General features: G+C 41.9%; 1 protein-coding gene across 1 annotated transcript in view; it reads right to left on the reverse strand.

The window, feature by feature from the left end:
- Positions 1 to 751: 751 nt before the first annotated feature.
- SEL1L2 (SEL1L2 adaptor subunit of SYVN1 ubiquitin ligase) overlaps positions 752 to 13,703 on the reverse strand; it is a 108,788-nt gene continuing 95,836 nt past the window's right edge. Inside the window, exons 15-20 of the mRNA XM_058287573.1 lie at positions 13,399 to 13,547; positions 12,081 to 12,246; positions 11,858 to 11,932; positions 8,624 to 8,796; positions 1,533 to 1,661; positions 752 to 958 (exon numbers count right to left, since the gene is read on the reverse strand). Of these exons, the coding sequence (XP_058143556.1) occupies positions 836 to 958; positions 1,533 to 1,661; positions 8,624 to 8,796; positions 11,858 to 11,932; positions 12,081 to 12,246; positions 13,399 to 13,547 (815 nt within the window). The 3' untranslated portion in view covers positions 752 to 835. The remainder of the gene's footprint in view (positions 959 to 1,532; positions 1,662 to 8,623; positions 8,797 to 11,857; positions 11,933 to 12,080; positions 12,247 to 13,398; positions 13,548 to 13,703) is intronic.

Consider the following 13,703-nt stretch of genomic DNA (forward strand, 5'->3'; position numbering starts at 1 on the left):
TCACAGAGATCCAGTAGCTAGAGAGTTGTGGAGCGGGGTGCAAGCTTGGTCCTTGATGTAAGTCATGGCCACTTGTACCCCAGCTCCAGGCCCCTGCTTTGCCAGTCCTGGGGGTGGACCAGAGAGAATCTGGACCCTTCAGCCTCTGTCCTAGGAGGCTGGTACCAACCCCCTCTTTGAGTACACAAATGGGGGATTCCCCAGGGAGAGGGCACAATGCTAGAAGACTCCAGAAGGGGATATTCACCGCACAACTATTAAGGGAGCTTTGGCATAAGGCTCGTCAGCAACGAGTCCGAGTCAGGTCCCCACTCAGCCCACCCAGCAGGCCACGAGGAGCTGTGGCTCATTAGGCCTATGAGGGGGCTCACAGGACCATTCCTACAAGATGAAGGTCCTTTGTAGTTTTCATCTTTATCCACTTCTGAGGGTTCTGCATTCCTGCCCTACCCAAGCTCCCCGTCTTCCCACCTCAGTGTATCTGTAGGAGCTGAGAAACCCAGCATTTCCTCTTGAAAGGGAGAGGTTGTTACAACTAACAACATGAAAATGAGTGTTCTTTCTCCCTAACTTTGGACTAGACCATAAGATGACAAGTTTGCAATCAATTCTGAGGTGACTCGTCCCCACTACCCCCTGAGCAGTCACCTCAACTGAGCAGGAAGTCTCAAGTGGCTTCTGTGAGAACGGGTCCCAAGCTTTGTCCATTTCCATCACAGGCCTATGTGGGGAATCGGCAGCAGACTCTTGATTTTGATGAGGAGATTCTTTATTTAGCAAAGAATGCCTTAGCTTAAGCTGGTTGCCATGAGCAGACTTTCCTAAGAGCCAGAAACTATGCATGGCGATTTCTAAGCAAGAAGATCAGCAAGGCAACAATGAGGCCAATCACAAATAAATCCCAGAATGGTCCAAGGGAGTTGTCCAACTTCATCCATTTCCATCTCACTGTAAACGGCTGGCAAGAGATAATTTATCAAAAGAAAATCTAAGTCTCCCACTCCATTCAGGCCATCAGCTCCCTCTCCCCCCACCCCCAAGAGCAACACACCCCTCCCCATCCTCCTGTCTTCCTTCTGTCTTGGAAGACATGATCTTCACTTGCTTCCAGTTCTCAAAGGGGCTTCACTGGTGCCTTTAGAGTAAGCCACAGATGTCTAAAATTTAATTTCTACTTTTTTCAAACTATAGTTTTTTGTGGTACCACTTGCCACCTGCCATTTACTTATCAGTCTCAGACTTCTGATGACAAGAATTGTGTCTTGATTAAATACAGATAGCACATGTCACTTTGATTAGGACTTTGAACGTAACATGTGCTGAAAAAAAAGTCTACTGAATGAATTCATTGGCTCTACTATGAGGTATCAACACATGCTTGATTTCACAAGCAGAACTGCTCTGCATGACAAACATAAGGCTTTGAAGTCTCCAGTTCACAAAAGACATCCCAGGCAAGCCTCTTCATTCCATCCCTAAGAGTTGCCAGTTGGAGCTTTCAGAGATTTGAGACCTATTTGAGACACACTTACATTAAAAAACAGGATATCTCGGAGCAAATGCACAGTTTCTAGTTTCATGAGGGCAAAGAACACGGGTATGTGAGCATCTGGACTTGTCTGAGCAGCCATGTCATATAATCTTCTGGCCAAGTGAATGTCCTAGAAACAGAAGAACAGTCCAGAACTCAGTAGGTGCAGCTTTGGGGTAAGTAAACAGAAACCATTGTTTGACTATCATAGTTTGTCTTCGGCAGGAAGGATGGCCCCCCAAAGATGCTCATACCGCATCCCCTAGAATGTTACATTAAGGGACTTAGGATAGGGAGAGGAGCCTGGATTATTCAGGTGTATCCAATCTAATCACACATGTTCTTAAAGGCAGAGATTTCTCTGGGCTGAGTGCAAAAGAGGAAGTCTGAAAGCTCTGGCAGAAGGTAAAGTTAGAGGTTCAAAGCCTGGGAGGGACTGGTCAGGAGGGAGCCTGCAGGAAAGAACACCTGGATCTCCACCTTGAGGGAGCCTAAGCACAGCACCCAGTCAAGGCCCCTGGACTTCGGACCTACAGAAACCAGGAGATCATAGTGGTTTTAAACCACTAAGTTTGTGGTAATTCGTTACAATAGCTGTAGAAAACTAATACAATCTCCAAAAAGCTTTCTTGAATATCCTGGACTAGCTTTTAGATATGACTTCAGCTAAAGGGTCAGGAAAAGATACTAGAAACGGATAATAGTATAGTTCCCTAAAACAAAAATACAAACAGTAAATAATAATTGACTAAAATTCTGAATTTTCTTCACAGTACTTATCAAACCTGAACTTATAGAATTTGTCTTCTGATCCTTGAAGACAAGGACTTGTACCATCTTGTTCAACCTAGAATCCCCAGTGCCTAATAAATGCCTTGTAGGGTTCAATAATCTGTAAGATGAATAAACTGATTTAGTTTTCCAGCTGGAATTTGATTCCTCAAATGACATACCACGATTTTAGGGCCTTTAAAAAAAATTATGGCAGATGAAAAAATGTGTTTGAATTGCACTTTATGGTTGACTTTATTACTTTTGTTTGTTTGCCCAAACAGAATAAGGAGTTAAGAAGAGTGTTTCTTTTAAAACTTGATGTGCCCTGGTCCTGCCCCAGAATTGTATTTTGCTAGAGGTGTAAGAGACAGGGATCAGTTTAGTTTTCACATAAAGGTAATATAAAGCAGGGAAGAAGAAAATATTAATTAATGTAACCTGGCAGCCTACGGCCTCAGTCTCCCACTCCTGGATTAAACAGGAACAAAGGTAACCAGCTTAAGCCAGTCCTATAGCCGGTAAAAAGGGTACACAAGAAAGAGCTAAGTCAATACCAATTCAGCACTAAATTCCATTCCTTATTTGGCAAAGGGAGCAGGTAAAAGACAAAACAGTTGGAATGTGGTGAAGGAAACTGTTAAGCAAAAACTGGAGGACTTGTGCAGCAAAGTTAGACCTCTTGGATAGGCTGTAACCTCTGAAGTATCCAATCTATGGAGAAACAAAGGAAGGGCTTGCGTGCTAGGTTTAGGGGTATAAATTGTGTCATTTTCCTTTGTTCAAGGCGCCAGCCACATTTTCTGGTTGTGTGCCCCTTCTTGCAAGATTGAGAATAAATTATTTTCTTTGCCACAATCAGGTGAGCCTTATTTTCTTCCAGAAAAAGATTTCTTTCTTACAGGGGGACCATGGATTATTTTCAAAAGAAGGGAAAGAAAGGAGACGTTTTTCACAAATTGTGGTCATCCAAATATCTCATCTTTTCTGCTCCATCACCTGGCCTTCAAGAGTTGGGAATGCTTGAGGGCTCTGCTAAACCCACTTCTTAGTCGGTGGACTCTCAACTGTGTTCTGCTAGTCATTTCCTACATTTTCCTAAAGCTTTGTGGCCTTGTAAATTGATTTGTTAGAGCAAGACGAATGCTCTTGCTTCAAAGTCTTAAAATTCAGGAGATTGCTCTGAACAAATCTTCCTGGCAACAGAGAATGGATGTTGTAAAAACTAATTTGTGTCTCTAATTCCAGCAAATTCAGTGGATGTTCAGTTGAAAGCACCTGCAAATTCAAAGGACTGTGTCACCCCACATACATAAAAGGAATGTTGACTTCTATAGGAGGTTCAGGGCCAGGCTTTGTCAGAATCTCAGGCTCGCAAGAACTATTCATTTATCTCTTGACGCAATATCACAATTCAGTTGCTTAGTTTATAACAAACAGTAGCTAGAAGAAGGGTCATGAAAGTGTGATGGGCTCAGCCCTTGTCCAGAAGGCCTCATAATTCCCAGTAGGGGTGAGGTACAAGAGTCTCTCTCTAAAGATTCCAGAGAAAGAAATTCCTGAACCCTTCTGACTAATTTGGGCAACATAAATTAAATAACTTTTATTACACTCAAGAAAACATTCCTCATTCTCTGACCCTATTTAGTAAAAAACTCCAAATCTTTGAACCTTAAATTTCCTCTTGGTAAAACAGCATTTTGATGATCAGGTTTCATTAAATAAAAAGACCATTGTATACCTGATCCACTTATATTTAACTTTTTGTGGTACATTTAATTTATTTTGCTTTAAATTCAGTGATTTAGGAGGTTATGTAAATTGATCAGCAGGCTTCTTAAATAATATGTTCTAAGTAAAAACTTTAAAATTTTCTGAGAGGACTATTTTAATTATCTAACTTTAGCTTGTCCTTTCCTGAAAATAATTCTATTCTGGTGTTTGAAGCTCCAGCTATAACACTCCATAGGTGGTCAGACAAGACAAATGAGAAGTGAAAATGCTTTGTGCCATAAATAAATAGATGTTGACAGGTCTATTTATAATCTACTCATTAGATGTGATTTTTTTTTTCCTCTGCAGGATCCGAAAATGTGTAATCTAGTAGGTCTCTTCTATATGTATATGTTTAAAGCTCATCTCCAAAGGAGATGTTTGTCTTAATTTAGGGTAGATTTCCTATTCTTGTCTTTAAATGTATATCCTTTCTTTGATTAGAAAGCTCTTCATATCTTTCTTAGACTTCATGTTACAAAAACATTTTAGAAAACAATCCAGCCGTACTGATTGTCCACCTGAATTAATTGTTCCCTCTTGAACATGTTCATAGTACTTTACTTTTCATTCTCTTGTGTGTGTGCTTTTAGGGGTGTGACTTTACGGGTTTCACTACAGCTGTGGACATCTGCCAGTAGACCGTGAGATTTTTGAAGGCTATCTGGTTCATCTTGAATCCCTGGAACCAAGCATAGTGCTTCCTGTTACAAACAAGCTCTCAAAACAAATCCAAATGAATGAATGAAAAGCAGGGCAAGTTACCATGGTAGTTTAGAAGCAGATGGTATCTGTTAAATTGGGGGTCCTTTGAAGGGTTCATAGAGAAGAGTTATTCTTTGCAAAATGGACTGGTCTGCCATGGACAAAAATATGGGAGGAAGATCACTCCAGCAAAAGGGAGTGGTACGACCAAAGGTCAGGAGCAGCCCGCAATCAAGGTCTCTAGGGGAAAGGAAAGAAATCTAGAATATAGATGGGGGAATAGTGGCATATGAAACCATTATCACGGTGGGTTGGGGCCAGGTCATGGAGTGTCTTGAATGCCAGGTGAGAAATCTGGACTTCATTAGGCAATAGAAAATGAATAAGATTCTTTTATTTGGGTGTTTACTTGTTTGTATTTTTGTGAGTGTGTTTTTGAAAGAGTGGGTGGAGTAACAGTAGCAGAGTTATACTTCATCAGGAATAACCTGGTAGTGCTTTGTTAGATGGACCATGTTTAATTAAGGTAATGCTAGCAGCTGAAATGAATAACCCCCCACAGAGTCGCTTAACACAAAGTTTACTTCTCTCTCATTCAACATTCCAATTTGGGTGTTCCTGATTGGTGGTCCTCAAGCTCCTTTCATTATGTGGTTCTGTCATCCCATTGAGCCTGTGTTTTCTGCCTTCAGCAGTAGAAGGGAAGGGACTAGGGAAAGGAAGGGACCCATTTTTTAGCTGCCTTAGCCTGAAAATGACACCTTTGCTTTACTTCTGTTCCACTGGCACCCACTACCCACATAGATGCAGGGTGTTGAGAACTAGGCAGGCACAGCCCATCAACAAGTCCTCATTATAGACTGGGAATTACAAGGGTTTGGTGGACAGAGCCATCTGTACCACTGGACTTAGAAGGAGAACACTAGAGTGGAGGACCCCTGAGAAAGCTTAACAACAAGCCAAGGGGGGCAGAGATTCCGGCCTGATGAGGGTGTAGACGGAGGAATGACCAGTACAGGGAGGGCAAAAGGTTTTGTTCATGTTCCATTTTGGCAGTACTTCAGAGCCAAGTAGAAACTGAGCGAGCTTCATAAAAACACTTGGGTTCTTACGAGAGAAACGAGTCTGTTTCTAAACTGGTTCAGGTGGTCTCCTAATTCTGCCCAGGTATTAATTTGTGTTCCCTGAACAATCAGCACTAGTTCAAGGTTGAAGTCAAGGAGTTCATGGGCTTAATCTGAAATCAGAAATTGGAGGATGAGATGCTTCCCATGAAGCTATCAGGGTAAATTACCCACGCCACCCTGTCCCAATTTCCTTTCCTAAAGGGAGATAACAGCAACAATGACCTGTATTTGTACATTGGTGTGCAAAGAGTTGTTTTGTACCTCACTTCCCCAGAGGGCTTAAACACAGACTTTGTAAACCATGATTCCACACCACCTCTTTTGATTATATTCATCTTTCTCTCTGGTTGCACGAGAATTAACTAATAAAGAGGATTGTGACATGCCTTCTGAAGAAATGCTTAATTACTAGGTGATTTAGGTGCTAGGAAAGCTCAGCTCCTAATCTCTTTGCTTTCATTAAACAGCTTCGAACAAGCTTTGGACTTTTAATTATCAGCATGTTCATTTTAAGAATTTGAAAAGGTGGCAACTCCTTGTTAATCTGACTATAAAATAGTAAGATTAATAAACTTATGCCCTAGAATATGTGGTTATTATTTTTCATTGTTAAACAAAAGAAATAATGATAAAGTCCAATGGCTCCTCATCAGGTAAATCTAAAATTCCCTTATCCAGACCTGAAGTTACTAGCAGCCCCTGTTTTTGTTCTTTGTTTTTCCTTTAAATGTAGAAACTTCCTGTAGGGAAAAACCTGTGACAGAGAGACTGAACAAAATGAACTACCCATGACTTAACAGGGGCCCTGGCAGAAAAGAACAGAAAAGTGACCAGAGAGAAACTTCAGTTTTTCCTAAATGAATGACATGTGTGCCTGCCAATGGTTGCTACTTGACTTAGTGAAGAAAGTGCCTGGTAGAGAGATCACTGGGGTGACTCGACCACCAGAGGAAGATGAATCTCTCTGAGACACTTGGCAGCTGGGGGTGTGGCAGGCATGTCCTCTGCTGCATTGCTGGCAATTTCTCCTGAGAGGAAGCAAAAGTAGCCCCCATCCTGTCCTCCCACTGGGGACTCGAGGCTAAATGGCCTCTCTGTGGTGGCAATGCAATTGTCAGGGAAACCAGGTCTTCCCGGAATCACACAGCAGAGCTGACTCAAAGTTAGCACATGGAGGGGCGTCTCTTTTATCCTCTGTACAGAAATGCTCTTCTAGATTAGGTTGTGCATGGGAAATGGTGAATAAAAGCTTTAATCTTATTGAAGCCTTACTTAACTTGGCAGTTGCTCAAAATCCCTTCTGATCTAAATAACAGTCATGCCACATACGGGGGGACTACAAAGCCCTTCCACAAACACCGATTCATTTCATTCTCGAGGCTGGGGTAGGGCCACTATCATTAATTCTGTTTTACAGATGTCGACGATGATGGGGCGTGTATGGTTAGATGATATCAAAAGGGTCATTCTATTTAGCGATTTGATCCAGCCTCACTCCCCATGAAATTTCATTAACAAGGAAACACGGAAGGCCCACACTTGCCAGGAAAGGGGAAGAAAGGCTGGATTTGGATTTTACATCCTATCCACTGCTTAGGGCGATGGGGCCGATGACAAGGGAGCAGTCCAAAGGCAGGCAGCAGGCGAGGAAGGAAGAGGGGCTTCATCAGTACCTGACTGAGAAGCACACTGCCGTGTTCGCAAAAGCAGCTCCCAGGTAGGAGAGTCCCTACAGTAATTCTCAATTACTAGCACAATTGAAAGAAAGAAAAGAGCATTTAAAAAGCCAATAATCCCCTAATGAGCCCCAGCGTTCACAATGCAGCAAAGAACATAAACACTGAAAAACAAACGGTTAAGCACGAAGAGTGATGCACGGCCACTCTTTTTACCCCAAACCTGGGGTCAGACAGGCCCACACTGAGATTCTGCCTCCAGCCCTGTTGAACTCTGCCATCTTGGGTGAGTGATGGCATCTCCACTCTGTGGTTTCCTGTTGCGTGAATTGAGGACACTTCTAGGGCTTACCTCAGCTGGTGGTTGTGTGATTTCAGTGACCTAGTATTCATAAGGCACCTAATCCAATGTTTGGCCGTTATCATTATTGATGTTTAATATACCTTTCTCACCATGTCAGACCCCAGTGTCATCTTCTGCCTTACTTACACTTTCTGATTTATCCAATGCCACTTTGCATCGGTAGTCTTGCTTTCTTAATGAATATGCCTCATCTCAGCTCAACGGTAATCTTTGGAGGGTGGAGATCCATTTTTGGGGGGACCTTTCAAAAGTGTTCAGTGCTGTCATACACAATACAATGGGTGCTTAATAAGACATTTCTGGATTAACACCTCTATATCCAGGTCTGGCCTCTTTCTACCTTCTCCTTATTATTGAAAACACGAGAGTCTGTGGAAAAGGCCTGGAGGTACAGGGACGTGGTGGCCCACTAGTGAACTTATGAATCAAATTAGGCAAGACTGGACTCCTACTTATTAGTTCTATCCTTGGGTGTAAATGTGGATAATAATATCTACCCCATAGGGTTGATATTAGGACAAGTAATATGTGCTGGGTTAAGTAATATGTGTTGACACATGGGAGGAACTCAGCAAGTGTTGCCTTTTCCTTCCTTCCCCAGCACTGGGTGAAATCCAAAGCATGAACAGATTTTTCCCTTCCCACACAGCTGTCATTACCAGGTTTGGATTATTACCTTTGCAATACCTAAACCATGCTCATACATATAGGCCAGATTGAACATAGCTTGTGCGCTGTGGTATTTGTCAGCTGCAATACTGTAGTGTGTGGCTGCTGTTTGATAGTCTTTCTTAGTTCCATAGCCATAGTAATGGTAATCTCCAATTTTCACTCTAGCGAATGCATTGCCTGGTAGAAATATTAGAAGGAGAAGAAGAATCATAGCTCAAGTTATTTGTGTATATTTCCTGGTAACTTAACTCAATTTGACAATCTTATTTCAGTCCTTTAAAAAAATACGTGTGTAAACACACATGCACGTGCACACACACACACGTGCGCACAGACCCTGAGAATCCCAGAATATCAGGATTAGATATATTTTACAGAATATAGAATATAACACTCAATGCTAACATCTTCAGAGCAGGATAACACCCATGGTCTAGTACAAATGTTCTGAAATAATGAAATAATTATGAATTTTGCTTTTTTAAAAAGTTTTTTGAAGGTAGATCAAGTCTTGGGAAACTGGACCCCACACCTCTTCTTCTCAGACTTCACTCATCAACTCTATTTCTGCTCATTCCTCATAGACCTCTTCTTTTCAAACTTCTTATCTGACTCCTCCTTTATCCAACTTCTAAATGTTGGAATATAAAGAATTTTTTCCCAAACTCCTTTCTTCCTCTCTTCTCACCTTTCTTTTCTCCTTTCTCTCCTCCTCTCTGCTTTTCTCTCCTTCACTCTCCTCTACCTCAACTCTTTCTCTAGATGGTCATATCTAGTCCCCCAGCTATCTTTATATTAATTCTTCCTGCATTTATATCTCCAGTGTGGTCTCTCCCCACATTCCAGGCTCTTATAATTACTTTCCTGACTTCTCTACTTGGGTCTCAAACTTAAAATGTCCAGTAGAAATCTCCTAACATTCTGCCATCCCCTCCCCAAACAAAACCAAACAAAATCATCAGTTTCACCCCAGTCTCAGTACTAGCACTACTATTGGTCAGGTTGTAAATCGAGGGGGGATCTTTCCATCATTCCTAGTTTTCCTTTTTCCCTCACTTCCACCACCCAATCCATCAGCAAGTCCTATTGTTTCTATCTCAAAAACACACCTGCAGTTTGTTGCCTTCTCTACCACCATCCTAGTCCAAGCCATCACTACCATCACCTAGAACACTAGAAGGGCCTCCAATCCACTCTCCACACAGCCATAAGGGTGATCTCTAAAAATATATATATATATATTTTTTAAAAAAAGTGTAAGCCTGGTTGGGGGTGGGGGAGGGTGATCTTTTAAAATGTAAAATAAAATCATTCCCCTGGGTAAAAACCACCAATGGCCTCACTCTGCCCTTGAGGTAAAACCCACCAATGGCCTCATGCTGCCTGAAATCCCTTTGGAATTTTTTCCTTTGGATACTGAAGTTCTTTTAATCTCTAGAAAACCCTATGAAAATGTAGATACCTCTAAGAGATGTAATACCGTGAGCCATCTTTAACTTACTTTGAGTAGAACTAACATCATAATATTCTTACATTACCAAAGACATTAGTTATCAGGGTTTGATTCCTAGATGCTTCAAAATGTAGAGGCAGCTGGGGCAAGGCCTCGCAGTAATGGTGCCCAGCAGAGAAGCCTTAAAGGTGGGAGGTCCATGGTGACCTAATTTTGCCCAAAACTGCTCTCCCTTGACTCCAAGGTTCCTTCTGGGTCATAAGCACAAAGGAATAGGATACTACTGTGAATCTTCAAGCTTTCTGAGCAGTACGCAGGATCCTTGATGACTCTGAGAGTGGAAGGTGGTGAACGAGCTGGTTCTCTGGAGCACTCAGCTCTACCCTAATGAGGAGGACTGATTGGGGGCATGTGGCGAGCCCAACAGGCTCTTGGAAGAATAACTTGACAGTGAGAGGATGTCCACTTCAATTTCACAGGGTGTGGCTGTGTCGGATGGTTCAGCACCCCCTCACTCACAACAACTGCTAAAAAAGCATGGCCAGTGACTAACTAGAAAGCTTCATTATTAGACTTCCTAACCCCAGAGGAGCCACTCAGTGGCCATGTCTTCAGGGACACTCAAGTCTGACTTCTCTTGTGACATATAATTATTTTTAGTGGACTGACTTTTATATTGGGAAATCCTCTTTAATATTAATGTCACCATGTTTTCAATGCCTTTTTTCCCCCTTGTGCAATTGCTGCACAATTTCCTGGCTTGAAATAAATGTGTACTTGTTACAATTGAGCTGACTTGCCATGGTGGAGAAATTGGTTGTGTTGTTTTCCCAGTCCAAGCAAAGTCTTTATTGCATTTTAGAAAACAGAGTTTTGGGGGGATTGGGGGTGGAATTTCTTCTAAAAATCACACTGAGGGCTTATTACTGCATTACCAGCTCATCTGGATCTGAGATGGCACCACTGTGACTTTTTCCTCTGCCTCATATTAGAGTCAGCTGAGAATCATTTTTTTTCACCCTATTGAATTCCTGGGAAGAGGGATGATTTGGCCTTGGTATGAGATGATTTTAAGAGACCTAATTGTAAGTAAAATTGCTCTCTTCCTGCAAGAGAGTTCCTCACATATCCAAATGCCAAGAGTGACAGCTTTGCAGTATCTCTCTGCTTTTAATAATTTTAGGGAAAGAAAGGGAAGAGGCACAGTGATGCAAATGTCAACTGCCAAAGCTTTACCCACGGACTCTACCGCATGTTCCTTATCACAGGTGATTCCAATAAATGGGGCAAGGGAACTCCAGGAAAGGTGACAGGATCTTGCCAATGATTCCTGTTTGTTTATTTTTTATTCTAACATGCTAATGGTTATAGTAAAGATGGGAATTTTGTGGTAATAATCCAATGTGATATTTTAAAAGAGAAATCACATAAGTCTTTATAAATACATAAGGTAATTCAGCATATAAATTCTTTGAGATGTAATTCATGCCTTGGCTTAGTTCAGTAGAGGAAAACTGGTTTCTTGATTGTCAGGTTTCCAACAACTGTTCTCAGAGCCATGGAAAAATTCCTGTGGTTTGCTAAGTCAGGGACTTCCAGAATAATGAGGAAAATAAATGACTGGAAATGACCTCTAGGCTAACCCAGCTCTGTCAGTAGAGTTGCCACCTACTTGACATTCAGCACCTTTCTGCCCACATGCCCAAGAATGCAGCTGAAGCAAGTGCAGGTGACAGTGGACAGGGACCAGGCAGGTGTGCACTTATTTTTATGTAGGTTCTGTACCTTGAACGGCTGCTCGATTCCATAGGAGGAGTGCCATTGGATACATCTTCTCTTTCTCAAGAATGTTAGCCTTTTCTTTAAAAAAAAAAAAAAAGAGATATTCCGTTAGTGAGGCTTAAATTGTCCCTGTACTAAAGTTATATATGTGTATATATATGTATGTATATATGTATATATATATGTATATTATTGGGAAATCGCAGACAATTTTAACTCATCTTACTAGATTCCAAAATGAATGCCGAATTGCTTTGAGCTACTTCATAGCCCATTTCTGCAAGGAGTGCATACTGAACAAGAGAAGAATCTATATCACCATCCTTATAGGCAAAATATGCTGTCAGGAATTGCTCAGCCCAGTGGCCCAGTTCACAGACTCCTTTATAAAGCTGTATATGGGAAGAGAAATCAAGCAGACTAGTTAGACAATAAATCTTATCCCACGCAAGTGAAAAATGAAATCAATCTTCACCTACTGCTGGCTGATCAGGCAAGAGGTTGAAAGCCTAAGGCATGGCTTTTGCAAATTATTTCGACTGGAGAGTTAATACTTTTCATAGGCACAAAGATGACAAGTGTATGTACTTTTTTGTCTTGAGCCAAAACTCCCCCAGGCTTATTTTAATTTTGTGTAATAAACTTTCCAGACAAGAATGTGTCAACTTCTGTTTGTTTAAAACAAAGACCCTTTCTGGACCCCGCTGCTCTGCGAGGGCAAGTTAAAAGGCCACAGCTGATGTGGGAAAGAGAGAAGGAAGGGATGACAGTGCCGGAGGGGCAGGTGACATAGCTGTGCGGGAGGTGTGCAGAACTGTGTGGGGACAAACGTCAACCTAGCTGAATAGCCTTTATGTAACCAAAAGAGGTTAGCCATACATAATTCATTAGGAAGTTGGCACAGGAGCAAATCTAAAGATAGATTATTAGCTGGCAGCTTTTGAAATGAGCTTCAGAGGGGCCAGATTGTAACATGCAGGTATTTATATTGGTGCAGCAGAAATGTTCAATAAATCAATGAAGGGCATTCAGGTCCTAAAAGCATTCTTTCAAAAAGTACATTACTGGCACCGCCTAAAAGAATCTACTTTCTCCATTGTCAGCCAAACCATCCAAAAACCCAATGACCCTGCTTTCTGGGAAGAAGTCAGCTACATTTTCTTGGCTAAATCAAGCTTCTCATTTCCCAAAGAGCAACTCCCAACTCTACCACAAATGCCAAATTGCCCTGGTGATTGGCTGGAAGGCGGAAGCAGAGCTTCTTAACTGAGTTCTGGGGTGAGCTTGCAACTTTACAAAAAGCCAAATGCAAGAGAGGAGAGAGCATTTCTCTGACCACCCCCCATTCCCCCAACCCCACCCCCTGGCCCAAATCCGAGTAATGTCACCGTTTTTCCTCTCTGGCAAATGTCAGTGCTCACATCATCAGCTCAACTCAAAGAAAAGAGGTGATATCCATAAAATCAAAGGCACCAGTGGTTTAAGGACATGATCACCTCCTGTGCATGATAAATGGAAGGACTTTAAAACAGCCGGCTATTTACCTCCACGGCAGTTCTGCATGATCTTAACACTCCCGTTCCTTTCGCGTACATCTCGGCCAGATAATAAATCGCAAGGGGCTGCCCGCTCTGAGATGCCAAGTAAAAATATTTGAAGGCAAGTTTATAATCCTTCCACACTCCAGAGCCAGCTGAAAATTAAAATTATTTTGAGCTACCCCTTATTCATTTTACGTTTTTACATTATCATCTATGGGTATAAGGGTAGTTGTGATGCCTGATATTCTAAATAGAATGAGGAGAAGCCAACCAAAAGCCACTAATGGGGGGTGGGGTGGGGGCGGGAG

The sequence above is a fragment of the Dasypus novemcinctus genome, chromosome 24, assembly GCF_030445035.2.
Source record: "Dasypus novemcinctus isolate mDasNov1 chromosome 24, mDasNov1.1.hap2, whole genome shotgun sequence".
In the NCBI taxonomy this organism is placed as follows: Eukaryota; Metazoa; Chordata; class Mammalia; order Cingulata; family Dasypodidae; genus Dasypus; species Dasypus novemcinctus.